The sequence below is a fragment of the Ailuropoda melanoleuca genome, chromosome 12, assembly GCF_002007445.2.
Source record: "Ailuropoda melanoleuca isolate Jingjing chromosome 12, ASM200744v2, whole genome shotgun sequence".
In the NCBI taxonomy this organism is placed as follows: domain Eukaryota; kingdom Metazoa; phylum Chordata; class Mammalia; order Carnivora; family Ursidae; genus Ailuropoda; species Ailuropoda melanoleuca.
Window position 1 is genome coordinate 215504 of NC_048229.1, and position 26438 is coordinate 241941.

At 46.2% G+C, this 26438-nt stretch overlaps 2 protein-coding genes across 6 annotated transcripts in view; one reads left to right on the top strand and one right to left on the bottom strand.

The window, feature by feature from the left end:
- The window catches only part of LOC100466499 (zinc finger protein 26), a 26627-nt gene extending 22925 nt beyond the window's left edge, over positions 1 to 3702 (bottom strand). For 2 of the 4 annotated variants that reach the window (XM_034672343.1, XM_034672339.1), the window contains exon 1: positions 3434 to 3701. The gene's annotated coding sequence lies outside the window, so the exon portion shown is untranslated. Of the gene's footprint in view, positions 1 to 3433 lie in introns of all 4 variants that reach the window. The other 2 variants (XM_034672342.1, XM_034672341.1) reach the window with 2 other exon arrangements.
- Positions 3703 to 3907: 205 nt separating this feature from the next.
- ZNF605 (zinc finger protein 605) lies at positions 3908 to 23877 on the top strand. 2 transcript variants are annotated; one of them, XM_019803737.2, is made up of 5 exons: positions 3909 to 6496; positions 8807 to 8983; positions 14909 to 15029; positions 15263 to 15355; positions 19124 to 23877. In XM_019803737.2, exons 2-5 carry the CDS (start codon positions 8969 to 8971, stop codon positions 20914 to 20916), a joined length of 2022 nt encoding a protein of 673 aa, XP_019659296.1. In that variant the 5' UTR covers positions 3909 to 6496; positions 8807 to 8968; the 3' UTR covers positions 20917 to 23877. The 2 variants fall into 2 exon arrangements, with proteins under 2 accessions (XP_019659297.1, XP_019659296.1); XM_019803738.2 differs by lacking the exon at positions 15263 to 15355 and having other exon boundaries at positions 3908 to 6496.
- The last annotated feature ends 2561 nt before the right edge of the window (positions 23878 to 26438 follow it).

Consider the following 26438-nt stretch of genomic DNA (forward strand, 5'->3'; position numbering starts at 1 on the left):
GGGATTCTGCTTGAGCCTCTCTCTCCCTCTCCCTCTGCCCCTCCCCACCGTGCTCTCTCTCTCTCTCTCTCAAAAGTAAATAAATTAATTAATTAAAATCTTTTAAAAAGGTACGTGTTAAGACAGATACAGAGTGTTTTGGAGGATGCAAGGACTACAGACTCGTGGTAGAGAGCTCACCACTTCTTACATGATTCCAGATATACAGTGAAGGCTATGATTCCAAACTGCCTTCTCCAATTCCTTGACTTCAGTGTTTTCCTATATTATTGCTCTCTCTCTCTCTCTCTCAAAAGTAAATAAATTAATTAATTAAAATCTTTTAAAAAGGTACGTGTTAAGACAGATACAGAGTGTTTTGGAGGATGCAAGGACTACAGACTCGTGGTAGAGAGCTCACCACTTCTTACATGATTCCAGATATACAGTGAAGGCTATGATTCCAAACTGCCTTCTCCAATTCCTTGACTTCACAGTGTTTTCCTACATTATTTCCCTTTATCTCATCCAGTAGTTTTCAAAGTTTAAGGTTCAGTGATATCACTTAACCAGGTTTTAAGACGTGTGTTCTTTATCAGAGGATGAGACTTAGACATTTGTATTTTTAATAAATCTGCTAGGTAAACATGATGCTTGCCAAAGTGTGAGAATCACTGATTTACCCCTTTCTCTAATATCCTTTCTCACTTTCCTAGACAAAAATCTTCTAATTTTCAGTGTTATTGTCCAATTTTTAGATTACAAATCCATAATTGAGATCTGTCTGTGCCAGTCACATCTCAGTGACATCACTGAAAGTTTAATGATCATACTTTTAGTATAGAACTTTCCTTCCTTCCAGGAGTGTCTGGGTGGTGCAGTCGGTCGAGCGTCCAACTCTTGGTTTCAGCTCAGGTCGTGATCTCAGGGTTGTGGGATCGAGCCCCACAGTGGGCTCCATGCTGAGTTAGGAATCAGTTTGGGATCCCCTCTCCCTCTGCAGCTTCACCCTGTGCTCTCTTGCTTGCTCTAAAAATAAATAAATCTAAAAAAAGAAAGAAAGAAAGAAATTTCCTTTCATCCAAAGTTGTAAATCAAAGTAGTTTTTTGTTCTTTCATGTTTCACACTTGGAGTCTAGAATATTTATGAAGATTACTCATCCCAACACAAAATAATGGAACAACTTTTAAGCCATGAGCTTGTGTTCCTGTTTCAGAGAGAATTAGGAATGTAAAAGCTGTATACAGAGCAGAAGGAAAATCAGAAGACATTTTTGCACCAAGCAAAAAAATGCCTTCTCCTGGCCAATACAAACAACTTAGTCTTTATCTGAGAATTCTTACTTGAGAGAAAGCTTACGAACATTTTAAATCTGGAAAGAAGAAAAAAAACAAACTTTAGTGATTTCTAACCCAACATCAGAAAATTCAAGCTGGAATCAAACTCTATGAAGATAATTCCTGCATGTACAGAACAGACACTACTCAACATGAGATAACTCATGACGTAGAAAACCTCTCTAAATGCAGTGAATACTGACAGGCCTTTACTTGTCATTCACCTCTTCCTGAATGCCAGGATATTTATGCTAAATATAAAGCTTCTAACTATATGTAATGTGGGAAGATTTTTAGTTATTGCTCAAGCCATATCAAAAATCAGAGAATTCATACTGAAGACTATATGAACCTAATGAGTGTAATAAAGTCTTTGGATACCATTAAGACTTCATTACACATTAGAGACTTCTAGGCCAAGATCCAATTTTACCCAAAACAAACCAAGAGAACACGTCCCATCCCCATTGTGAAGTCTGAAGAACTAGACATGGGGGTATTAACTAAACTGCCTACTTAAATGAGAAGGGCACTTGTGAGGACCACTCAATTCTACACCTGAAACTGATGTTACGCTGTATGTAAACTAACTGGAATATGAATAAAAAATTGAAAAAAAACAAATTACCTACTTAAAAAAAAAAAACACCTTGTCTTTTAAAAAGCACTTTTTGTTTGATCCAATTCATGTAGGAAATCCAATTCATTTAGGAAATCAAGAAATTAGTACCAAAGTAAGTTGGGTGGAAAGTGACTACAAACTTAACTGTCAGTTTTATTTTATTTTTTTAAAGATTTTATTTATTGGGGCGCCTGGGTGGCACAGCGGTTAAGCGTCTGCCTTCGGCTCAGGGCGTGATCCCGGCATTATGGGATCGAGCCCCACATCAGGCTCCTCTGCTATGAGCCTGCTTCTTCCTCTCCTACTCCCCCTGCTTGTGTTCCCTCTCTCGCTGGCTGTCTCTATCTCTGTCAAATAAATAAATAAAATCTTAAAAAAAAAAAGATTTTATTTATTTATTTGAGAGAGAGTGAGAAAGAGCATGAGAGTGGAATGAGGGGGCAGGAGAAGCGGACTCCCCGCTGAGCGGGAAGCCCCACGTGGGGTTCTATCTGGGGACCCTGGGATCATGACCTGAGCCGAAGACAGATGCTTAACCAACTGAGCCACGCAGGCGCCCGAAACTATCAGTTTTAGTCGAATCATTAGCCCATTGTGACTAGGTGTGGACTCGTCCCAAAGACTGAGCCACAAAGAATAACATCAAGGATAAGGAGTTACCCTGTAACTAGTGTCTCTAAGCATCTAAACTGTCACTGAGGAGGGGACGAAGTAAACAGCAAGCCCGAGGAGCTGCTGCGGAGCTGCTCTTGTCCCGTCGGTCTTGGGAAGAAGCCGGCCACTTGGCGCAGCTCTGTGCTCCTGAACGTCTCCTAAGCGTCTTCAGGGAGGCCTCCAGCTAGCGCAGTTTTCCAGTTATTCAATAATGACGCCTTGAGACCAAGACCAACAACTTTAAGATTTAATGTTGTGTGTCGATAACAACAGCATTCATGGGAAGCTAAAACACAGGAAATGTCCGTGACATACATGACAAGTAGAGTCGTAAGTAAAACCGTAACTACCTTGAATGGAAGCCTACATGGCACGTCCGTTGTAGTGATTTCCCCACGAGTGGTGGTTCCTCCCCATTTTGGGATAAAAATTTCTAGTAAGGGGGCGCCTGGGTGGCACAGCGGTTGGGAATCTGCCTTCGGCTCAGGGTGTGATCCCGGCGTTATGGGATCGAGCCCCACATCGGGCTCCTCCACTATGAGCCTGCTTCTTCCTCTCCCACTCCCCCTGCTTATGTTCTCTCTCTCGCTGGCTGTTTCTGTCTCTGTTGAATAAATAAATAAAATCTTATAAAAAAATTTCTAGTAAGATTTTGTATTTTATTTTTTAAAACTGGCTCATCAAGTTATTTTTTTGCTATTTTAATCCCTTAACTTCTGCTTTTATGGTCATTAATTTCCTACTCTTTCCGTAATTACACTTTCTTTCTCCCTAAATTCCTCATTTCGTTTATTTTCGTTCCTTTCGTCAGTGCTGTTGGTTGGGTGTACCAAAACTTACCTATATCATTTGTAAATGAATTTGATCTAGCATGAAAAATGGAAAGGATACAGAAGTCTCCTCCCAGCGACACATCTACGTTCACTCACACATCTTTGGCAGCGAAGACTCCGTCGCCCGTCCCGAAGCAGGAACCCCAGGCAGCGCCGAGATGCTTTCAGCCGGAAACCGCGGATCTGCCATTCGAAGAGGCGCGCCGCAGAGCCCCCTGGGAGATGTCCGGGGCGAGCGGCACTCTGGGAAATGTATTTCCGCGCGCGGTCTTCCGCGGTAGGCCGCGTGAGTCCCGGCGCCGCGGGCCGGAGCGGGAGGGTGTGTGTGGCGGGGGGCGGGGCGGCGAGGCTGCTGCGCTGGGGCTGCCTCGGTGTCCGTGCGGGCCCCGCGGTGACCCCGGCGCACGCGCGAACTGGCTCCGGAGCCGGGTGCGACGAGGAAGCGGGGTGGGGGGAGGGGACGGCCCCGCGGCGCAGGCGCCGGTTCCCGGCCGGCCGGGGCGGGGCTTGGGGTTGAGGGTTAGGCCTAGACTGGAGGGCTTGGCCGGGATGGGGGTGCGGGAGCCCCGGGAGGCCGCCCTCCGGAGTGTGGGGGAGGGTGAGTGTGCCGTCGGGGGTGCAGCTTGGGGTGGCTTTGTGGGAGGAACAGGGACTCTGGTGACCGGTGATTGACGTGCCTTTGAGTTGGCAAGTGGTAAGGCCTTTGTGGGGGAGTCTGTTCGGGGTTGGGGGGGCGTTCGAGGGCTCCGGACTGGTGGACCGAGGATTTCATTGACTGGAAGGACTGTCGGTTCGTGACAGTGTTGGAGTTCACCTGAGCCCTGGGCTCGCGGGCGGCAGGAAGGTTGAGAAATGTCTCCCCCCTCGTGTGTTCCCGGGAAGAGCCCCCTTCAGAGAACCCCCTCGCCTGGATGACCCCGTAACACGTGCCCCCTTGTTGGCCTGTGACAAGGCCAGATACCAGTCCTCCCGATCTCATGCTGTGGCTCATCGGCGGCTGGCTGGACTGTCGTTCCCGCCGATCAATCAGGACAAAACGCGTGGGTTTGACAAGGGCCCTGGAGGGGCGGTGAAGGGTGGCCTGTTGAGGGTGTGAATAAGCAGACAGTGGGGGTGGGAATTGGACGTACCAGCCTGTCGGTGTTCGTGCAGAGCCCTTTCGGGTGATGGTTAGGAGGGTGTAGGGGTGTCAGTGGTGGGTGAGCATGGGGTAGATTAGAAAACGAGGTATCACGGAAGTGAATGGTTAGGGCCCCTGTTATGATTACAGATTGGGCATCCCTTGAGTGTGGTGATGGGGGCTAGCAAGCCTGAAGGGGCACTTTTAGGGTCAGTGGATGGGTAACTGTAGGAAGGAGTTGGGATTCTGTGGGGGTTCTTTGGGACTCCGAGATTAGGATTTCACTGACTCCACTTCTAGTCAACGAATAGAATAGACTCTGTCAAGATTATTGGGTGGGAGTGTGGGGGATCCAGTCATGGGTTTCATGGCGTCAGTGTTGAGAAGCCTGTGGGAGTCAGTGATGAGGGGCTGACCATGGCTGGTGCTTGGGGCTGAGTGAGGAAGAGCCTGGAATGATCAGGAATCGAGGTCCTGTGGATATCTGATGGGGCGGGGCTGTGGAAAGACTTTGGATTTCATTGATGGATGCACTTCTGTGTCACTTGGGGGTTGATGATAGGGGCTTTGCTGGAGGAGTCACTGGGGATGTGTATGTGTAACTGAAGGTTCTGGAGGGACAGCCTGTAAAGTCAGCAGTCAGGGTCCTGGTGGGATGAGGGGCAAGTGGGGGGAGGATAGTGGGGTTGTGGCGCTCGGTGGCTGTGTGGTCTGGAGACTTGTGAGGGCTCTGTTGTGGTCAGTGAATGAGGGGCTGGAGAATTCTTGGGTGGTCAGTGTGGGTAAGTGGGAGTCTCTGAGTGCTGAAGTTCCGTCCATGGGCTGGGATGGCAGGGGGCTTCAGTCATTCGGCGGTGGGGGGGGGGGCTTGTGTGTGATTGAGGCCATCTTTGGTGATAGGACCTGTGTGAGTTGTGTTTGTGGGTCTGGGTGGGTCCCAATGACTGTTGGTCACGCACTGGCTCAGGCAAAACTCTTACATAGTGACTTCTGTTGAATGACATATTCTTTTTTGCTCTTTGGTTCTTCTCACCCAGCACATCATGTTGTTGGTTTGTGATGGCTCCTTTTACTGGAACATTTCCTTGTTTAAAAGTTCTCAGTGACCCCGTTGGCCAAGGTCCTCCCCCTTGCTGGCTCAGTCCCGGCGCCCTCCTCCATCCTTGAAGCACCTTCAGCTCTGTCTAGCTCCAGCCCTCTGAGCGCAGTGCTCCGTGGTGGGCGTGGTCTTCCCACGGCCTTCTGCTTCCTGCTCGCTGTCTGCAGCAGGTGTGGGCTTTGCTGTTGAGCCACCTAGGGTTCCCGAGCATGTGGTGTTGAGGGCAGCCTTGTCTCATCTGTTTCCAGCCCTCGGCTCAACTTGGGGTGGGTTGTAAGTGCCTCGAGGGGGTGGTGTTCTGGCCCTGCTCTTGTTAGCTGCCCTGGGGCAGAACCTGGCAGTTGGCTAACATCCAGGCATAATTTTCTCTCTTCATTTGCGGCTGACTTTTCTCTGTATCCACTGGGACATTGGAGACCCCCTCCCCTGTGCTTGAATGGAACAGTGTCTTTACACAGAGAGCTCTTGCTATCCGTCTTCTACAGGTACCATACCCTCTCTTTCAGCTTATTTTCTGGAAAGGTGCCCACTGACCTGTCCACCATGTTCGGTCTTCCTCAATAGCCTGTCAGCCTGTGTGCAGAGTGCTCAGCAGCCCATCCTGGACCCCAGGTGCAGACCACCGGTGCTGGACAAATCTCCATCAGCAAGATTGCTGTGAGAGGTGAATTTGTCCCTCTCGTCCCCAAATTGACTGAGCACTGTGATTTTTGAACATTTCTTTTCAGGTATGTTCTTAGGAAGGAAATAACATCTCTGTGCGATGTCATGCCTGTGAAGTCCCTGGCTCCCATCTCCTCTGTGGTTGAGTGTAAGGGACCTGGTCCATGAGCAGTGACAGAATTCAGGGTGTAAGTATGTGTATGCATGAAGAGTTAGTGTTTTTTGTTTATTATACTTAGCTAAAATCTTGGTTTTATTTTTTCCAATAGTTCTGGCTAAGATATCGGTTATGTAGTTTGCCGTTTCTTAAACAGTTTTTAAAACAGCAGTTGTGCTCAATTATCTGGTTGTTTGGCCTCTTGGGGAAATATTAAAATCCAAATCTGCCAACCCCTAAATCTCTTCACAAAATTGGAAGAAAAAAACAGCTTTATTGTTGCATAAAAAGTAAACTTGAAACAAGAATGCAGTGAGCTTTGCAGGCAGCCTGCCGACAACATTGCAGAGACAGAACGAAATCTCACTCTTCTTTGTAGCCAGGCAGCTACAACCCGTTACACACTCGTTCTCAAGATACATGATAATTACACATAGTTCATACTACCTTTTCCTGGCAGTTGGGGCGGCCATTGTGTCAGCCTTTTGCATCTGTGCAAAGGAAACATAGCCTTCTCGTATCCTGTGGTAGGGGTGCTTTTACACCTGGGAACCAGGTGCTGAAGTCAGGCACTTGGTTATGGTCCTGCCCTCCCTGAGATTGGGAAATAGGGGCCTGTCTTCCTGGACGACATCAAAGAGATAGCTCCCAGGTCCTTAAGAACCTGGTTAGACAAGGCTTATTAGCTTTTAGAAAAGATTTACACACCTTTCGAAGGGGCAGAGAAAGAATGTACAGTTACAGGTTTTCTGAAGTAAGTGCTTTTTGAATAGCAGTCGGGGGAGTCTCCTTTTTTTGCATGATTAATTTTTTTTCTTATTTTTATTTTATGTGTTCTTACTGGCCTCTGAGCTCAGAGTCCCCTAGAGGTGTTAGCTGCTCTTCTGCATGCTCTGGGAAGGGCAGGGAAGGGGCACCAGGGCCAACACTGTGGACCCTATGGAACCACTGGACAGTCCTGTGTCCCACCACCCCTTCAAGCGTCTCCTCCGGTCAGAGAACAGAGAACCTCGGAAAGAAGCAGACTGGAGCAGTGTCCTTGGGGCATGGAAGGGGGTGGGAGATGAGGAAGGGCAGCCCTTCACTCATCAGGGATTTTGATCTGCCCCCATTATGCCCTGGAAATGTGGCCTGGCTGTTCCTGCTGCCTTCTGAGGGAAGGACACAAACCCACACACGAGTCCCCCCAGCACCTCTCTTCTTTTCACCGTTTCTATGGGCTCCTCTGATCGAGGCTTTCCTTTTGCTCCTGGGCTGATTTTGGAGTAGAGAGCCAACACCCCAAGTTACTTCATCATCTCGATCTAAGATCCATCTTCTGCTTACCATCCTGCTTAGAAATGAGCTGCATCTTGGGGCGCCTGGGGGGCTCAGATGGTGCAGCGTCAGCCTTCGGCGGAGCCCCGAGTCAGGCACCCTGCTCCGCGGGGAGTCTGCTTGTCCCTCTGCCTCTTCCCTGACTTGTGCTCTCTCTTGCTTACTGTCTCTCTCAAATAAATAAATAAAATCTTTTTTAAAAAATAGCTTGATAGGGGCGCCTGGGTGGCTCAGTCGTTAAGCGTCTGCCTTCAGCTCAGGTCATGATCCCAGGGTTCTGGGATGGAGCCCCGCATTGGGCTCCCTGCTTAGCGGGAAGCCTGCTTCTTCCTCTCCCACTCCCCCTGCTGGTGTTCCCTCTCTCACCGTGTCTCTCTCTGTCCAATAAATAAATAAAATCTTAAAAAAAAAATAGCTTGATAAAAAAGAAAAAGAAATGAATTACATCTTAGTCTACAGCACCTGTAGCAGTGATTTCATTTCAGGGCTCCCAGAAAATACTGCTGCAGAATGAGTGAGCCAGGCTTCTGTTTCTGGGGAGCATCTTGGTGTGGTGATGCTTCGCCGGGGGGATTTGGCTGAACCGCTGAGGCGAGGGGCTTGAATCTGGCATTTACAGGCGGGAGCCGGGAATGCAGAGTGTAGCGTGGTGCACACCTGGCCCTGTGCATACTTATCGGGAGCTCCTCTTGCGTCCTTTTTTTTTTTTTTTTTNTTTTTTAAGATTTTATTTATTTATTTGACAGAGAGAGCCAGTGAGAGAGGGAACACAAGCAGGGGGAGTGGGAGAGGAAGAAGCAGGCTCCCAAGCGGAGGAGCCTGATGTGGGGCTCGATCCCATAACGCCGGGATCACGCCCTGAGCCGAAGGCAGACACTTCACAGCTGCGCCACCGGCGCCCCTTGCATCCTGCTTCTTACCCCCAGCCCTGTTCGAGTTCTTTGATTTCCCAGTAAGAGAGAACCCAAATTAGGCTCCCAGATTCATGACATCATCTAAAATAAAATTCCCACTGCATCTCCAGGCCATAACTGAGGAACAAGAAAACTCATTTGAGATAAGAAAGAAGAAGCCTCGGGACTAGGGGTGCCCTCTCGGTTTACAGACATTTGACCAGAGGCCTATCTCCAGAGCATCAGGACAGAGAGGAGCCATAGAACAGAGCTGATTTTCCAAGCCGCAGAAAATGATCAAGTCACAGGTGAGTTCTTTGTTCTCCAACAGTATTTTTCTGTAGGCGTGACAAGGCTTATGGGAAAGCTACAAATACATTTAAGTCACAATTAGAAAACATAAACTCGGGAAAGAAGGTGTCAGAGAACAAGGTGGATTATGGAATCATACAAAAGGCTTAAAGTCGCAGCACGGATATATAGGAAATAAGGCCCTTCGTTGCCGGAGGTGAGCTGCAGGCTGTCCTCAGATATTCCCAGAAGTGGAGGTGGGAAGGGAGGCAACAGTAGTGCGTGCTTTCCTCTGCTACTTTCGTAGAAGAAACCTGTGCTGATGATTGCTTAGAACGAAAGCATTTGGAGAGCGATGTGTATGATAGAATGGACAAAGTCCTAAATAGCGGCCTATGATACATAAACCCTGTAATAAATGAACGTATTTCTCAGTGCTATTTCTTACAGAGTTCCTCAGTGCGAACTAAGGGCATGAATCTCAAGTAAAATTCAGAACACAAAAAGTCTGTTACAGGACTGAACCAGTGGGCCTGGACCACCCGTCTTACCTATATTCTAGTTTTGGGAAAGAAACCTAAGTCATCTGGCAGAAATCATCATTACAAAACCTTCAAATGGCCCCCATAAATATTCCCTCAGTTGGAATTTTGATACATTGTAGGTAGAAATGTTTTTGGTTCAATTAGCTGGGCATGGGGCTATCTACCTTTAGCTCTTTTTACTTTTTTGACTTAGGAAATGGAGAATGTCACAACGGTTGGGGTACACACATCAGAAGCGCAATCCCAAAGGACACATGGTTCTCCTGGAAACAAATTACAGAGGGAACCCCCAGCGGGGCCTGCTTTAGTCCACAGCTAGGTTAACACGGCCCGCAGCGTGGGCCCTTCTGCCCTGGGGTTTTTAGTCCAGTCTGGATAATGTGGTTTTAGAGGGACTGCTTGGGGCATTTCTTTCCAAATCTCTTTGTCTGTCCATGACCTCAGGTTATTAACCCACACTTTGTTAGATGTGGGCAACATCTGGGCACGTTTGGCCTGGCAAGTGCAGGAGCCGTCTCCCTGTCGGCCCATCAGGAAGGCTTCTTTGGCTCAGCAGTCAGTCTGAATCCAGATCATTCCCAGGAGCTTGGAAAGGGAGCATTGAGAGTTGTTTCTTTTGGTTTTTGTTTTTTCCAGTAGGAGGGGAAAGCTTTCAGGAACAAGTCCAAAAAACAAAGATCATTCGTGTCCTTCTCCAACCCTGTGCTTCCTCAGGTGCTAGGTTTATTTTGTTTTTGTTTTTCTGTTGTTAGTATCAGTGTGTCCCATTTAGTAATCAAAACTTTTTAAAAGTTCATCTCCTGTTTTCGTCCAGACCCTTTGGAAAGATAGTCTGCGAGAAGGACAAACATTATGTAATTTAACTGGAAAGATGCGTCGTGTTTAAAAATTGGCTAGCTGTGGGCGCCTGGGTGGCTCATTCGGTGAAGCGTCTGACTTCGGCTCAGGTCACAATACAAGGGTTCTGGGATCAGCCGTGCGTCGGGCTCCCTGCTCCGGAGGGAGTCTGCTTCTCCCTCTGCCTCTGGTGCTCCCCCCACTGATGCACGCTCTCTCTCTCTCTCTCTCAATTAAATAACCAAAATCTTAAAAAATAAATCAAGCATTTTAGGAGCAGAACTTACTTGTATCCAAATGTGTCATCCGGCAGGAGAGTTCATTTTACCTGCCAGTCTGCGGCTCGCCTGGGGCACGAGCTAGAGCTCACTCTGTCACGGCCTGGCCATGGCCGCTGCTGTCTGGGCTTGGGGGCGAAGGCTGGCCAGAATGTACATAGGTGGTAAGTCCGCACCAACAGCACATTCAATAGGGAGGACCAGAATACCAGTCCTCGGGAGCCCATGGTGCCACATCGGTGTGGGGAGGGCAGCCTCCCCTGGGAGACCAGTTGAGTAAAGCCTCCAGTGTGCCTGTGGTTGGGCCTGGAAAATCCTGGTTTTTAACCAGGAGCCTGCCTCCTCATGAGTTTTCAGACGTGTATAAATTCGCGTAGTCAGCATCACAGTCAGGACTTGGAACAGTTCCAGGTCTCCAGAGACATTCCCCAAGTCCGGCCTTCACGCGTCCCACCCTGCTCTCTCGCCGGAGTTCTGCCTTTCCCGCAGTGCTGGCGGCTGGAATCATCAGTGTACGCCCTTTCCATACCGGCTTTTTCACTCATCTCTGAGATTCATCCACGTTTGAACCAGCAGTCCATTCCTTTTACTGCTAAGTCACTGACCAGTGTCCCGTCGTACGGACACAGCAGCTTGCTCACCCTTTCCCTTTGGAAGGACATCGCGGTTGCTCCCAGTTTGTAGCCGTTGGTTCATCTGTGTACAGGTCTGAACAGAAATCACGAGGCGAGCAGACGTTTTCAGTGTACCCGGGCAGGTACCTGGGAGCAGGAGTGCTGGGCTGTGTGGTGACTCTGCATCTAGCTTTATGGAAGCTGCCAGAACCTCTCCCAAGGTCACTGTGCCACGCGTGAGAGCTACTGCTGTGCGTCCTCGCCGGCACTCGTCACTCTGTGTGTGGGTTTTTTAAGTTAACTTTAGCAATTCTAACGGACGTGTAGTAACGTCTCACTATCCCCTGGCGAAAGACGCTGAACATCTCTTCCTGTTCAGTTTTTATCTGTATGTCTCCTTTTGAAGCGTGTTTTAGATCTTTTTTTTTTTTTAAGATTTTATTTATTTATTTGACAGAGAGATAGACAGCCAGGAAGAGAGGGAACCCAAGCAGGGGGAGTGGGAGAGGAAGAAGCAGGCTCACAGCGGAGGAGCCTGACGCGGGGCTCGATCCGGGATCACGCCCTGAGCCCAAGGCAGACGCTTAACGACTGCGCCACCCAGGCGCCCCTAGATCTTTTGCTCATCTTTCTTGTTTGTTTTTTAAATAAGGGGGTTTCGTTCATTTTAATGCCAGCGTCGTTAACATGCAGTGTTGTATTAGCTTTGGGCGTGCAGTGTAGTCAGTCAACACTTGCACACATCGCTCCGTGCCCCTCGCAGTGACTCTAAGCCTAACCCCTGCCCCTGGTTCACTCCTTCCCACCCCCTCCCCTCTGCGAACCATGTGTTCTCTGTACTTGAGAGTCTTTCTTGGGTTGATTCTTTCTTTCCTTGGCTTGTTTTGTTCCTACCATTCCACACGGGAGTGAGATCGTGTGGATTGGTCTTTCTCCGACCTCACTCAGTGTGATACCCTGGGTCCATCCATGTTGCTGCAAATGGCAAGATTCCTTCTTTGCTGTGGCTGAGTAATACTCCACCGTACGTCACCGCATCTTTATCCAGTCATCGTCACGGACACTCGGCTGCTTCCGTATCTTGGCCGTTACGGATAACGCTGCTGTAAACATGGGGGTGCCTGTATGCCTTCGAATTAGCGTGTTTGTATCTTTGGGTAAATACCAGTAGTGCAGCTGCTGGGTCGTAGGGTTGTTGTATTTTCAACTGTTTGAGGACCCTCCACAGTTTTCCAGAGCGACTGCACCCGCTTGCACGCCCACCAGCAGTGCATGAGGGCTCCCCTTTCTGCACATTCTCACCAACACCTGCTGTTTCTTGTCTTGTTGATGTGAGCCGTTCGGACAGGTGAGAGGTGCTATCTCATTGTGGTTTTGATCTCCGTTTCCCTGATGCTGAGTGGTGTTGAGCGTCTTTTCATGGTCTGTCGGCCATCTGGGTGTCGTCTTTGGAGAAATGTCTGTTCATGTCTTCTGCCCGTTTTTAAAAGGGATTGTGTGTTTTTTGAGGTATTGAGTTATATCAGTTCTTAATATATATTTTGGATACTAGCCCTTTATCAGATATGTCATTTGCAAATATATTCTCCCATTCTGTAGGTTGCCTTTTAGTTTTGGTGATTGTTTCCTTTGCTTTGCAGAAGGTTTTTATTTCTATGAAGTCCCAATAATTTATTTTTGCTTATATTTCCCTTGCTTCAAGAGTTGCCCATTTTTTAATTGTATTGTTTTCTTATTGTTGAGTGTCAAGAATTCTTTATTCTGGATACAAATGTTCTGTCAGATGAGTGATTTTCAAATATTTTCTTATAGTCTGTGCCTTGTCTTTTCTTTCTCTTAACAGTATCTTTCACATAGAAAAAAATTTTAATTTTGAAAAAGTTCATTTCATTGATTTTTCTCAAGTTGACCTTGTGTTCAGTGTTGTGTCTGAAAACATACTGCCAAACTCAGGATCGTGCAGGTTTTTTCCTAGAGCTTTTATAGTTTTATGTTTTCCATTTAGGTCTGTGATCCATTTTGAATTAATTTTTTATATAGGGTATGAAGTATGTGTTGAGGTTTATTCTTTTGCTTATGGGTATACAATTGTTGTAGCACCATTTGTTGAAAAAACTCCTTTCTTCATGGAATCCTTTTGTCAAAATTCAATGGAGCATACATAGTGGGGTCTAATTGTAAGCCGTCTGTTCTGTTCCATTCGTCAATGTATTTATCCTTTGACTGACGCTAGCTTGTCTTAATTACTGTGGCTTTATAGGAAGTCGTGAACTCAGGTAAGGTGAATCTCGCAACATTGTTCTTTTTCCACGTTGTTTTCACTTTGTAGTTCCTTTGCCTTTTGTCCCCGTATCCTCTATGTACTAGTTTCATGGCCTCTGTAACACCTTCTTTCCTGGCCTGAAAAGACTGAAGAGTTTAAAGAACATGATTTTTATTCTACTCATTTTTATATCTCTGGGACCTTTCATGTTTGGGGAGCTCTCGCTACTCCATCTATGTGTTCCAGAAGATACGTAGTGGAGCTAGCTTGTTGTTACTATGTGGGTGCAGACGTGGAGGGAGGAGAGTGTTGGAGATGGACAGATGTGGTTTTGGTTTTGACAGTGACCAGAAAATAGGACTGTCAGTTAGCAGGTGCCAGGGATGCTGAAGGTTGACACTGCATGGGGCTCAGCTAAGAACTGTCCCCACATACCAGTGGCACCTTCTCTGAGAAGCACTGTGCTTATTTAAACACAACGTATTCCAATTTCTTTCTTTTTTTTTTTTTAAGATTTTTATCNTGGCACCTTCTCTGAGAAGCACTGTGCTTATTTAAACACAACGTATTCCAATTTCTTTCTTTTTTTTTTTTTTAAGATTTTTATCTATTTATTTGACAGAGATAGAGACAGCCAGCGAGAGAGGGAACACAAGCAGGGGGAGCGGGGAGAGGAAGAAGCAGGCTCATAGCAGAGGAGCCTGACGTGGGGCTCGATCCCAGAATGCTGGGATCACTCCCTGAGCCGAAGGCAAACGCTTAACCGCTGTGCCACCCAGGCGCCCCAACGTATTCCAATTTCTTACTTAATAGGTGGATGGATAGATGAGTGAATTCAAAGTGATAAATAAACTAATAACATTTTTGTTTCTCTCAGTATAATGCAAGATTAGGATATCGTATGAGTTATCAATTGCTATGTAACAAGTTACCCAAACCTCAGTGGCTAACAACACAAACGTTTCTCTCACGTTTCTCTGGGTTAGAAGTTTGTCAGCTGCACTTACATCTGGTTCCCTTCCAGGGTCTCACACGGCCCTGTAACGAAGACATTAGGCCGGGCTCTGGTCCTTCCAGGGTGCAGTAGAGAGATGATCCCCTTCCAGGCTTAGTCACGGGGGGAGTTGGAGGGCCTTGGTGCCTCGTGACCTGGGCGTCTCCACAGGACTGCCTCACAGCGTGGTAGCTAGATTCCCCCTGAGAGAGCAAGACAGGGCTCCCAAGATAGAGGAATAACCTCCATGGATGTGAGTCAGTAAGGCCAGCGCACGTTCAGGAGGGGAGCGGGACACCAACTCAGATACCAGGAGTTAGAGGTGGGCGAGGCTGCCTCCCATGCTGGAGAAGAAAGCCTGTATCCCGCCATGAGTACCGCTTCAGGCTTAACAGTGATTCGCTTTTCCAGATCTCGTTTGAGGATGTGGCTGTGGACTTCACGTCGGAGGAGTGGCAGCTGCTTAATCCTACTCAAAAGAGCTTGTACAGAGATGTGATGTTGGAGAACTATAGCAACCTCGTTTTCTTGGGTAAGAACATTCATATGTAAGTAGTGTGTATCCCGTAACTGTGGGGCCTCTAAGATGTTCACTGATTTTGGATTTAAGTTTCAGATGTCAAAAGTTCTTTGATTTCTATACCCAATTGAAAGATTTTGGTTCACTTGCTTTGTTTTATAGCCTTCATAGTAAATATTCTTCATATTTAAGAGTCTATCAGCCCAAGGAATTAGGTCCCGGTTGTCTATGTTTCCAATTAACAGGTTATCAGATTATCAAACCTGATGCGATTTTCAAGCTGGAGCAAGAAGAGCCATGGATAATAGATGAGCAAGTTCTAAGTCAGAGCTTTTCAGGTGAGAGGTCATCAGGGGCATACAGTGTAAGCTGAATCATAGGTTTCTGATGATAGGTCGTTCATAATGTTCTGAAAAGTTATTTTGAAATGTTATATGTAAAACTTTTTGACGTTCCTCGGTCTTTATAGAGTTGGCTCAGGACTGGTGACCTGAATTCTTCCTGCATTTTATTGTGCTCTCTGTCCTGGTCTCCACATCAGGATGTGTCCTCTTTGCACGGAGCTGGTGATGGCATGTACCTCCTTCCCTATACAGCGGCACAAGCTGGTGGCCACCATTTAGGACCTTGCTTTCTGGGACAAGGATCCTCTTCCCAGCCTCCTCGGCTCCCTTCCTTCTCTCCTGCACTTCCACCCTGCAGGGGTGGGCTTCCTTCCTCCTCCTGAAGAGTTCATAACTTTCTCCCGTTGCAGGGACACCGATGAGTCCTTTATTAGTTTTCTTTTCTCCCTCTAATTTGTCGGATTTCTATTTTAAGCCCGTAGAGAGTAGAAGGTGAATCCATGCATATAGGATAAAAACCGAATACCGTGAGCCTGGTGAGGAGCTCTTCCTCTCCCTCCTCTGTGCAGACTGAGCCCTTTGCGGTCAACTCCCGGGGTGCGTTTCGGTGCCTTGATGTTCACCTTCTCCAGGCGCCTCGTTAACCCATCACAGAGTCCACCGGGTTTAAACCCCACGTGCTGTGTGATATTTTATACAGTTATGTTGAAGAACCTCGTGGTATGGCAACATCTTACCCATTTTTTTGTTTTTTCTTTTTAATTTCTGTGCCCAGAAGTCAGGGTGAAACTCCGTTAGAACTAGTTTGTTTCTCCACATGTTCATACATTTCTGTCTGCACGTGAGCCTTTGATTATTGTATCCTTTTCCCACGTAGTCGCTATGCCTCTTTTGAGCCCTTTTCACCTCCAGTGCCTTTCTGAACTCTGTCCCCTTAGTATTGTATTATAGGAGCCCTGGCCCTGGTCAGGCATTAGCTGGAATTTTTCACCAATTAGGTCTGAACGATTTTCCGCCCCCCATATTAAGATGGCAAGTAACTTATTCTTCTCTTTTCCCTGTAGAATTTATGACGTGTAATTATTAAATGTTTCATTAATTGACTGTTGTGGGGCCAGGTAAGGCAGAACCTTTCTTGATTATATTCTTTAGTGCAGAGGTTCTCATCTAAGCATGTGTCTCAGCTCACCTTAGGAAACATTTCAAATGATAGATGTCTGGGTACCATTCACATGGATGATTAGGTCTGGGTGTGTATCGTAGAAAATACTGTCTGTGAAGATGGATTTTGTATTCACCCGTTAATTTACAATGATCGCTATTCTGTGGAATGAGAGGAATTGAGTGAGAGTCATGAAAGAGCAGAAGCAGAGAATTTTAACGTAGAAGAAAATGGAGAACTGTATTTATTCAATAAGTCAGTATTTGAACAGAAAGCATTTGTATTAAAATGCAAAGTTATTTATCAAGATGAATGCTACAGAAAGGAGCTGCTTTAGAAGTCCAGTTTTGAGTGCACAGTGTTTATCCTACGTGTATGAGGGCTTGCTTTGTGCATGCATTGGACGTACATCAGTGAGAAATAAAACCCCATGATCTACATTCTAGTGGGGGACACAGAAGTAAGGTGATTACCTATTTGATAAGTCCTATGAAGGAAATAAAACAGGATACAGTGAGGATGCCCTTGAAATGATTTTTACACTTGAATGAGCCATGCCGAAAGCTGATAAGAGCTTGCCAAATAAAAGGAACAGCCACTGCAAAGGCCCTGAGGCAGAAGAGACCTTTGGGATCAAAGGGATGGGAAGGAATTCAGTGTGGCTGAGCATCAGTGAGCAAGAGCATGTGCAAGGAAGCTGGAGAGGTTGGTAAAGACTGGGGCACGCCAGGGCATGTGAGCCATGGTAAAAGCTCACATTTATCAAAGGGTTTTTTTCAGCAAGGGGATAAAAAGCCTGATCACATTTTCTAAAGCTCACTGGCTCTCTGGAAACTAGAATTGGGAGGGAGCAAGGCTAGAAGTAGGAATATTAGTTTGAAAACTAAAGTGAAATGCAGGCAGTGTGGACTGGAGTATAACAGAGAGAAATGGGTTCACCTGTGCCTGCCCTGCATCATACCAGTAAGAGACAACTCACTCATTTTCCAAAATGACAAGATTTTTGTTTCTTCCTTTTTCTTTTCTCTTCTTTTTTTTTTTTTTTCTTTTCGGAGTGAGAGGGGGGTGGGGTGCAGAGGGAGAGGGAGGGAGAAACAGAATCCCAAGCGGAATCCCTGCTGAGCACAGGGCCTGACACAAGGTCAGATCCCAGGACCCCGAGATTATGACCTGAGCTGAAAATAAGAGTCGGACGCTCAACAGACTGAGCCCCCCCCAGGTGCCCCAGGACTTTTTATTTCTTAAATATTTTTTGATGCAGTTGAACTATCTGAATATTATTCTATATTATTTATTAACTTGTATACATATTAATTTTATTTCTTGTTTTAATTTAAAGTTTTCATTTCTTCACTCAGATTTCATGAAACCATTTTTTATAAACTCTTCAGGTGGACTTCACACTTACATGTCTACATATGACTCTTGCTTTTAATCTCCAAACTTTTTCTCAGTCTTTTTCATCTCAGTGAATAGTGTTAATAACTCTACTCTCTTAAGCTCAAAACATTGAGTCCTTTTATTCTCTATATCAGCAGCTCTAGTTGGTCCTTTTTCTGAAATTCTTATATGTCTGAGAATTAGATAAGTCTCCCACACACACCAAAAAAAAAAAAAAAAAAAAATCCTGTAGAAAAGAAGTGGTTGCCTTATATTTGAGGTCTTGCCAAATCTTTTGACTTGCAGGGAACCTCCTGGAAATGTTCCTCATAGTTACTAGCAAAGAATATCGTAAAGTAACTAACCTTCACTTTAAAATATCCAATAAATGATCATGTTGTGGAAATCACAAACAGTTGTACTCACTGGCTAACAAAGACTCTGTCCTCGTGTGTTATGCAAACAGTTCTGCGGTTTGGAGTGATTTTCATGGGTAGGGTTACATGTAGATTCGTTACATAGATTACAGATTCAGTTAAAATGTCAAAAAAACCTAAATAAAACCGTTGATGCGGCTATCAAGAAATAGCCTTGATGTTAAGTCTGATTCAGGTGACAGCCTTGAATGAGAGTGTTCTTTACATGCAGCGATCCTACAGGAGCCTAATGTTTCTCGTCTTTTGGATGAAAGCTTGATATCCTGTATTCGCTCTGTATTCAGTGTTGCTTCCTTCGCAGCACTGAACAGCGTATACCAGTCTTGCTCTTTTGTGGGCTGGTTCTCGCTAGTGTTTGCTGTATCGCGAGCCCTCTAATGCGGGGGTGCGCACCTGCGGTCTTCCCTCTGGACATACAGTAGATAATCAGATTGTTGTTGAATAAGGAAGTTAATCACTCCAGTATTTGAGCATAAATTGCTCATGATCACTGCTCCTTGAGTGTATTTCATCTTTTCTCATTTAAAAGTTCATATTTCTAAACATTAGTAACTTGTAAATGTTTTCATTTCTGTTAAAAAATTTTTTAAAATTTTTATTTCAATTCCAGTTAGTTAATATATGGTGTCTGTCAAAATTTCTAATGTCCAATAAGTAGCTTATATTTGGGAGACCTTATATTTGTTTTGTTTTAATTGGGATCCTAGGTTCCATTTCAGTTTTATTCAATGAGTATAATCATTGGGAGATTTACACAGTATGATTCATTTTCTTCCTTTTTAGAAGTCTGGCTAGATAACTGTCTCAAAATGTGGCACCAGGATAATCAAGACAAGCTTAGAAGTATGGAGAGAGGCCATGAATATGATGTTTTTAGGAAAATATTTCATTCAAGCATTAACTTTGTTCATTTAGGAGTGAGACCCCATAAATGTGGCACAGGTGAAAAAAGTTTGAAACATCCTTTTGAGTTTCTTATTCCAAAAGATAACCGTGGAAGAAAGAAACTTGATGAGCTCAATAAGAAATATTTATTGTATATCAAAACTGATAGAACCCATGGTGGAATGCCATACTGTGATTGCAGTAAATGTAGGAAAGATAGCAGGACAGGGTCATGGCCCATTGCAAAGCATAGAACGTACAAAGGAGTCCATTTATGCATGGAGTGCGGCAACGTTTTCAGTAAGAAATCACAGCTCATCATACACCAGCGGACGCACACAGGAGAGAAGCCCTATGGATGCAGCGAATGTGGGAAAGCCTTCTCCCAGAAGTCACTGCTCACTATTCATCAAAGGACTCATTCAGGGGAAAAACCATATGGGTGTGGTGAATGTCAAAAAGCTTTCAGTAGGAAGTCCTTGCTCATTTTACACCAGCGGACGCACACGGGAGAGAAGCCCTACGGATGCAGCGAATGCGGGAAAGCCTTCAGCAGGAAGTCGCAGCTTAAGAGGCATCAGAGAACCCACACAGTAGAGAAGCCCTTTGGCTGCAGTGACTGTGGGAAAGCCTTCTCCCAGAAGTTAAAGCTCATTACTCATCAGAGAACTCACACAGGGGAGAAGCCCTATAAGTGCAGTGATTGTGGGAAAGCCTTCTTCTGGAAGTCACAGCTGATTACTCATCAGAGGACTCACACAGGGAAGAAACCATATGCATGTAACCAGTGCACAAAAGCCTTCAGCAGGAACTCGCTGCTCATCAGGCATCAGAGAATCCACACAGGGGAGAAGCCCTATGAGTGCAGCGAGTGCGGGGAAGCCTTCATCAGAAAACCACAGCTTATCAAGCACCAAATAACTCACACGGGAGAGAAGAACTATCAGTGCAGGGATTGTGAAGAAGCATTCTTTAAGAAGTCAGAGCTAATCAGACATCAGAAGACTCACTTAGGGGAGAAACCCTATGCATGTGTTGAATGTGGAAAAACCTTCTTTGGGAAGTCACAGCTCCTAACACATCAGAGAACTCACACTGGAGAGAAACCATATGAATGCAGCGAGTGTGGGAAGGCGTTCACCCAGAAGTCAAGCCTGATTTCACACCAGAGGACACACACAGGGGAGAAGCCCTACGAGTGCATGGAGTGTGGGAAGACCTTCAGTGAGAAGTCAAGCCTCATTCACCACCAGAGAACCCATACTGGAGAGAAACCCTTCGAATGTAGTGAGTGTAGGAAAGCTTTTGCCTGGAAGCCACAGCTTCTCAGGCATCAGAGAATTCATACAGGGGAGAAACCCTATGAATGCAGTGAGTGTGGGAAAGCCTTTGTTCAGAAAGTGCAGCTCATTAAGCATCAGAGAAATCACACAGGAGAGAAAACCTATGGATGCAGCGAGTGTGCAAAAGCCTTCTTTGAGAAGGCACAGCTCATCATCCATCAGAGGGTTCACACAGGAGAGAGACCCTATAAATGTGGCGAATGTGGGAAGTCTTTCACTAGAAAGTCTCACCTCATGAGGCATCAGAGAATTCATACAGGAGATAAATACTATGGGTGCAGTGAGTGTGGGACTGCCTTCAGCAGGAAGTCACAGCTCATGATTCATCAGAGGACTCACGTACTCTAGAAACCATGTGAGTGCTGTGAGTGTGGAAAATCTGCCGTCAGACGTCATGCCTTCTGACGCGTCCGAGGACACACACATGGGAGGAACCCTGTCAGTGCACTGGGAAGGCAAGTCTCACCCAACAATTCAGAGAGCAGGGAATTTGTTTAAGTCGACAGTGAAAGACAGCCTTCTCCCAGAACACACAGCTTGTTAACACGTTAATGACTTAATGTGGAAGTCTTATCAATATTGTGGTAGTACCGACCCTTGTAGTCAGAAGCGACAGCTCATTGTTAGAGGACCTACACTCGAGGAGAAACTGAACTGCTGTAAAAAGCAAATGAGGGGTTTCATCAGGAAAGGATAATTCACAGTATACTAGAGAATACATACTCAAAGGAAATACTGAATAGAATGAATTAGAGATTTCAGTATGGAGAAGTCCTAATGTAAAGAATTTTGATAAGCATGATCCTATTGAAAGAATTCTATAACGTTGCATTTGTTGTGTATATTATGAAAGTTATTTTTAAAAGGTAGATGTGTTTTAAGCGTGAAGACTTCTGCTTTCTGCTATGGTGGTTTGGCAAGGACCAGATTAACTCCCCTGCGTTCAACAGCTAGAAACTGTAAAATGTATGTGAAAGAATAGTTTTGAGACCTATGGCAAGAAGTTTGTGATCCCTGGGAGAAGGCGGACAGAGTGAGGTGACCCCACAACAGCCCAGCCTAGCACCTGGTGGCAGCTCCCAGGCTGCCATTGAGGGATGGGAACACATGTGGTCTTGTCAAAGAGAGCTGCTGACGTGGCATTTGGGGAGGCCACAGTAGCTAGAATTTGCAGGGAAGAGTACTGGAGAGGAGGGAGCCTTCCAACGAGGGCTGCAGAGATCTACAAGGAGTCCCCTGAGTCTTTTGGCTCAGTGCTGATATGCATGTGTGTGAAAGGAAAAGTCGTGCCAGAAGCGGGAGGCTGAACCGTTCCCAGAAATCAGTGCCGGGCTGGGAATAAAGTTCCCACCAGCTAGAGTGGAAACAACTTTGAACACGTGGGGCATCAGTTAGGATTCCCAGCAGACTATGATCTTGTGAAGTGACTAATCCTAGACTGAAAGCTGCTTTGGACCCACAATGTCCGGCATCCAAAAACTTACCAGATGTGCAAAGAAGCTACAAGAATACGACTTGTAACCAGGACAGAAATGAATCCGGAGAAAGACAGAGAAGAGACGGAAGCAGTTGGCTTCAGGGAGTTCAAGTAGAGTTTATGAATATAGAGGGAACATGGTCGTGACGGGACTTGAAGTGCAAGGTGTATTTTAAAAAGCCCAAGTGGGACTTCTCAGGATGATGAAAACAGCAGTATCTGAACGTTTTAAAAACACCAAAAAACCCAGCTCTGAGTGGAATTCAGAACAGATGAGATATAGAGGAAGAAAAATAGATGAATTTAAATAAGAATAAAAACTGTCCAACTGATGTACACGAGAAAAAACGCCTGGAAGAAAAGAGAGGAGGGGTCCGCTGCAGTGGGGGCACAGTCCTAGACGGAGAGGGTGGGCAGAGAAATAACAGAGTATCTGAATAACGGCTGAAATTGTTACACACGGGATGAAAAGTGTCCCTCCACATATTCAAGCAGTTCAAAGAACCCAAACAAGATACATAAAGAAAGTCCTGCTACTCAGATGGATGGAGAAAGGTTGTAAAGCGCCTCGGAAAAGGAAGCACGCTCCTGGGCAGAGACCACTCTGGCCACAGGACAATACAGGGAGCGACGACTTTGCATTTCTGAGGGAAAAACTAAAACCTGGCATTTGTCTGTTACGCATCCAAAACATCTTTCAAAAATGAAAGCAAAAAAAGAGACTTTTTCAGAAAAACAAATGAACGAGAATTGATTAGCTGTAGGCCTTCCTTCGGGAAACATTAAAGTAAGTTTGGGAGCAGCAGGAAAATAATCCTGGGTGGAAATCCCAGGAAGAAATGAAGAGTTCTGGGAATGGTGAATATGTGGGTAAATATAAAAGATCTTCCTTGTTTTAAAATCTTTTAAAAAGGTGCTCAGTTGCTTAAAGCCAAACAGTGACAATGTATTGTGAGTTATGATCTATTTAGAAGTAAAGTGTGTGACGACAGCAACGGTTAGGGATGGATCTTCCAAAACAGTTAAGCAGACCGCAGCGTCGGAGTCAGAAACCTGCCTCCCCAGGGCTCAGGGTGAGCTGGCCTATGTGGCAGCTACACAGTAGACTTGCACGTGTGATGGACCTGCATTCGTGCCGGTCGCCCCCACTTCCCCCCCTTCCCCTGCTTTGCACCCCAGGGGCTGCCCACTGGGGTTTGCGCTGAGGTGTGAATGTGGGAGGACAGAGGCTGGAACCTTTATTCCTGCCCGCCCCCCACTGGACCTTGGTCTTGGCACGGTGTGTGCCTGTCTGGCTCCAGCTCCAGCCCCTCTGGGGCGGTAGACCTCCGGTCTCAGTGCACACCTCCCTGTCCTTGCTCTTCAGGGGCTTCACCGTGCCTGGTTGGTGTCCTCATTTCTGAGCGCGTATCTGTAAATAGTCCCTGTATTAAATGTTCTTGAGTTAACATTCTGAGCGTACCATTTGTTTTCTGTGCCATGCTAAAGGATGAGCATTTAACATTTTGAGTGCCTCATGGGGCACAGACCGACATCTGTCAAGATTTCCCACGCTAAACATCACTATTTTCTCATTGTTCCTGAACAGTTCGTTGGAAATTATAACAAGTAACAAAGTTCTTTGTGCTCTTTGTTTTGTTTTGCTGCAAATGTAAAAGGCTCCACAGATAAAATCTGCTACGTAACCCTTCTTTAGTAATAGAAACCAGGACATTTATGAAGGCTTATGCTACTTCCGGATTAGCCAGGCAATTTACAGAAACACATCAGCATTTGTGTTCAATATGTACGGACAAGAAAAAAGAAAACCAGGTCCTGAGTGAGGCAGAAAGGAATGATGCCTCTTAGGTCCCAGAATCCCTTTAGAAACACTGCTTTGCACACATACCTCATTCCATATTCTGCTGCTTTTCTATGTAATCCACATAATGTGTAACCCATGAACAAGATTTCTATGTCAGTAGTCAGAGTTGCCACAGAGCGTCTCTCTAAAGGCTCCACACCACTGCCCGTCACCAACACCACGCAGTCTGGTGAAGTTAGAGTCATTTGTGTTGAAGTTGATGACTGACGAGCCCCAGTGCAGGAGCCCCACCCACTGTCATTTTTCAGAGGCCTCTTAGTAATTTCACCTTTCTTTACCCTCTCTCACCCAGTCCTTTTGTCTGGGTACCTGGACTGCTTTTGAAGGGAAGTAATTGCCATCAGGCTGCACAGCTGCATTTTCTCTCCAGGTGCATTTGCATTTTAATGTGCATTTTGAAGGACCTTTTCGTGCAGGCCTTCCATTTTGTATAACCCCGAAAGACGCCATTCACAATGTAGTCTGTGCCAATAAACGTGTATTTGTCTGGTTCTGTCTTTAAGGAATTAGCTAGCCAATGAAAACAGTGTTTCAGGGCGTGGACATAATTGGAATACAGCACTGAGACAGCTACCTGTAACGGTTTCTCTGTAATAGGCCTGTGTCCTCTCTCTGTTGATAGCAAAATGGTTTCCACCAGCACAACTCTCCCCAGGCCCCCTGTATTTGTCACATAGTGAAGGGAAAGGCCATGCTTACTCTCAACTTAGAAAACTGTATCCCATGATGTCCGTCTGCAGCTTCGAAGCAGCAGTGGAACATCTCATGACCAGCTTACAAGCATGACAAGTAACTAAGTTACACGGCTCCCCATCTGTGGATCTGGTGATGCTGTCTGATCGTTGTTTAATTCCTTTTTGGGGTCTTTGCAATTTAGATCAGTCATTACTCGTTGTATCCAGGTAGTCTTGACATCTTGTCATAGAGACTGTTACTTTCAGAATGCTAAGATTAAATAAGTGAGGGAACACCAACTTTACTGAATACCTAAATCATTATACTCGGGTATTTTACAACACCTACATCATTAGACGTGCACAACAAAGAGTGTAGCTATGGAAGCAGCCACTGCTAAGACGAAGAGAGAATGCAAATGAAGGGACGTTTGTAATTTGAAGTTTTCATTTAAAGCGTTGCTATCATTCCTATCACTTAAATTTATTTAAAAACATATCGAGCTCAGATTCACAAGAAGACGGGGCAGCAGATTAACTTCTAGCGTATGTAAGACAGTGGTCATGTTAGGGGAGCATTTAAACCATGGACTTGCTACCACTGTAGCCGTCAAAATGGTCGTGTGGGTTTCTCTCCAAACCGTGGTGATCACAGGGCAGCCCTAAGCGCATGAGCAAGTTACAGATACTTACTATGGTATATGTTTGCACCGAGCAGAATGTGTCAGGTGATAACACCTGCGGTCTGGGCTGGCAGTACTCACGCACAAGGATGGGGCAGACAGCTAATGGAAGAGGTGGGGCTGCTGTCCTTTTTGTGTCTGTGAGCTGCTGGCGTGTTTCCACTGACTGGTGCGCCATGGGGAGCTGTGCGAGCTCACACCTATTGCCCACTTCTCTCTGCTGTATTTGAAAAGAAAATCTCTGTACCTCTATGTTTACTGAGTAAACTGTTAAACGAGTTAATATGTGTGAGTGTGATCATTGGTGACAGTGAACTCTAGCTTCCATTCAGCTAGGTATGCCAGACCAAATCTGAGCCCTCGCCAGTTTCCCACACGTGTATCATCCACATACACCTGAAACGTAAGGAGAAAAGCACCTCTCGATTTAGTTGTAGGCGGTACTAAGAGTCCGTGCTCTGCCTGGCCCTTGGTTCACCTAGCTGGGGTCTGGGGTCTGTGCAGACGAAAAACGGCCCGCTTTCTTAAAAACTAAACCGGAGACTCCCCTAATCCCTTGAAGCTTAAATGAGTAAGATACTGACAGTTTATACCACGAGCACAGCTTGCAAGAAAAGTGGAGGTGGGGCACTCTGTGAGGTGTACTCACATCCAGCCTGTACCTTCTGTGTCCGATGTCGCCCACTCGGAATCCCCATTAAACACATGGGCAGCGTCTGGCCCTGCAGATGGAGGCCTGGACCCCCCACCCTTGTCCGGTGCTCCGCCCAGAGGAGACGCAGTTGTCCTTGGATGCCTTTCCTGTCCTTTTGTTTGTTTTCTTTTTACGATTTTATTTTTAAGTAATCGCTACACCCAACATGGGGCCTGAACTCGCAAGCCCGAGACCCAGGGGGGCAGGCTCACCCGCTGAGCTGGTGATGCTCTCCGCCCCCATCACAGTCAGGCCCTGCTCTCATCAGTACCTGAGTTTGGTGCTAAACCGCATGCTTCGGCCTTGCTGGGAGGTCTTCCGAGGGAAGGAACTCCAGCATTTGTTATGCGGCGCACACCCCAGGGCGCCTTCCCCGCACCCCCGGACTCTCGGAAAGCCAAAGGGGCTTAAGGCGAGGCGCGCCGCAGAGCCCTCTGGGAGATGTAGTTCTGGGGCGAGCGGCACTCTGGGAAATGTA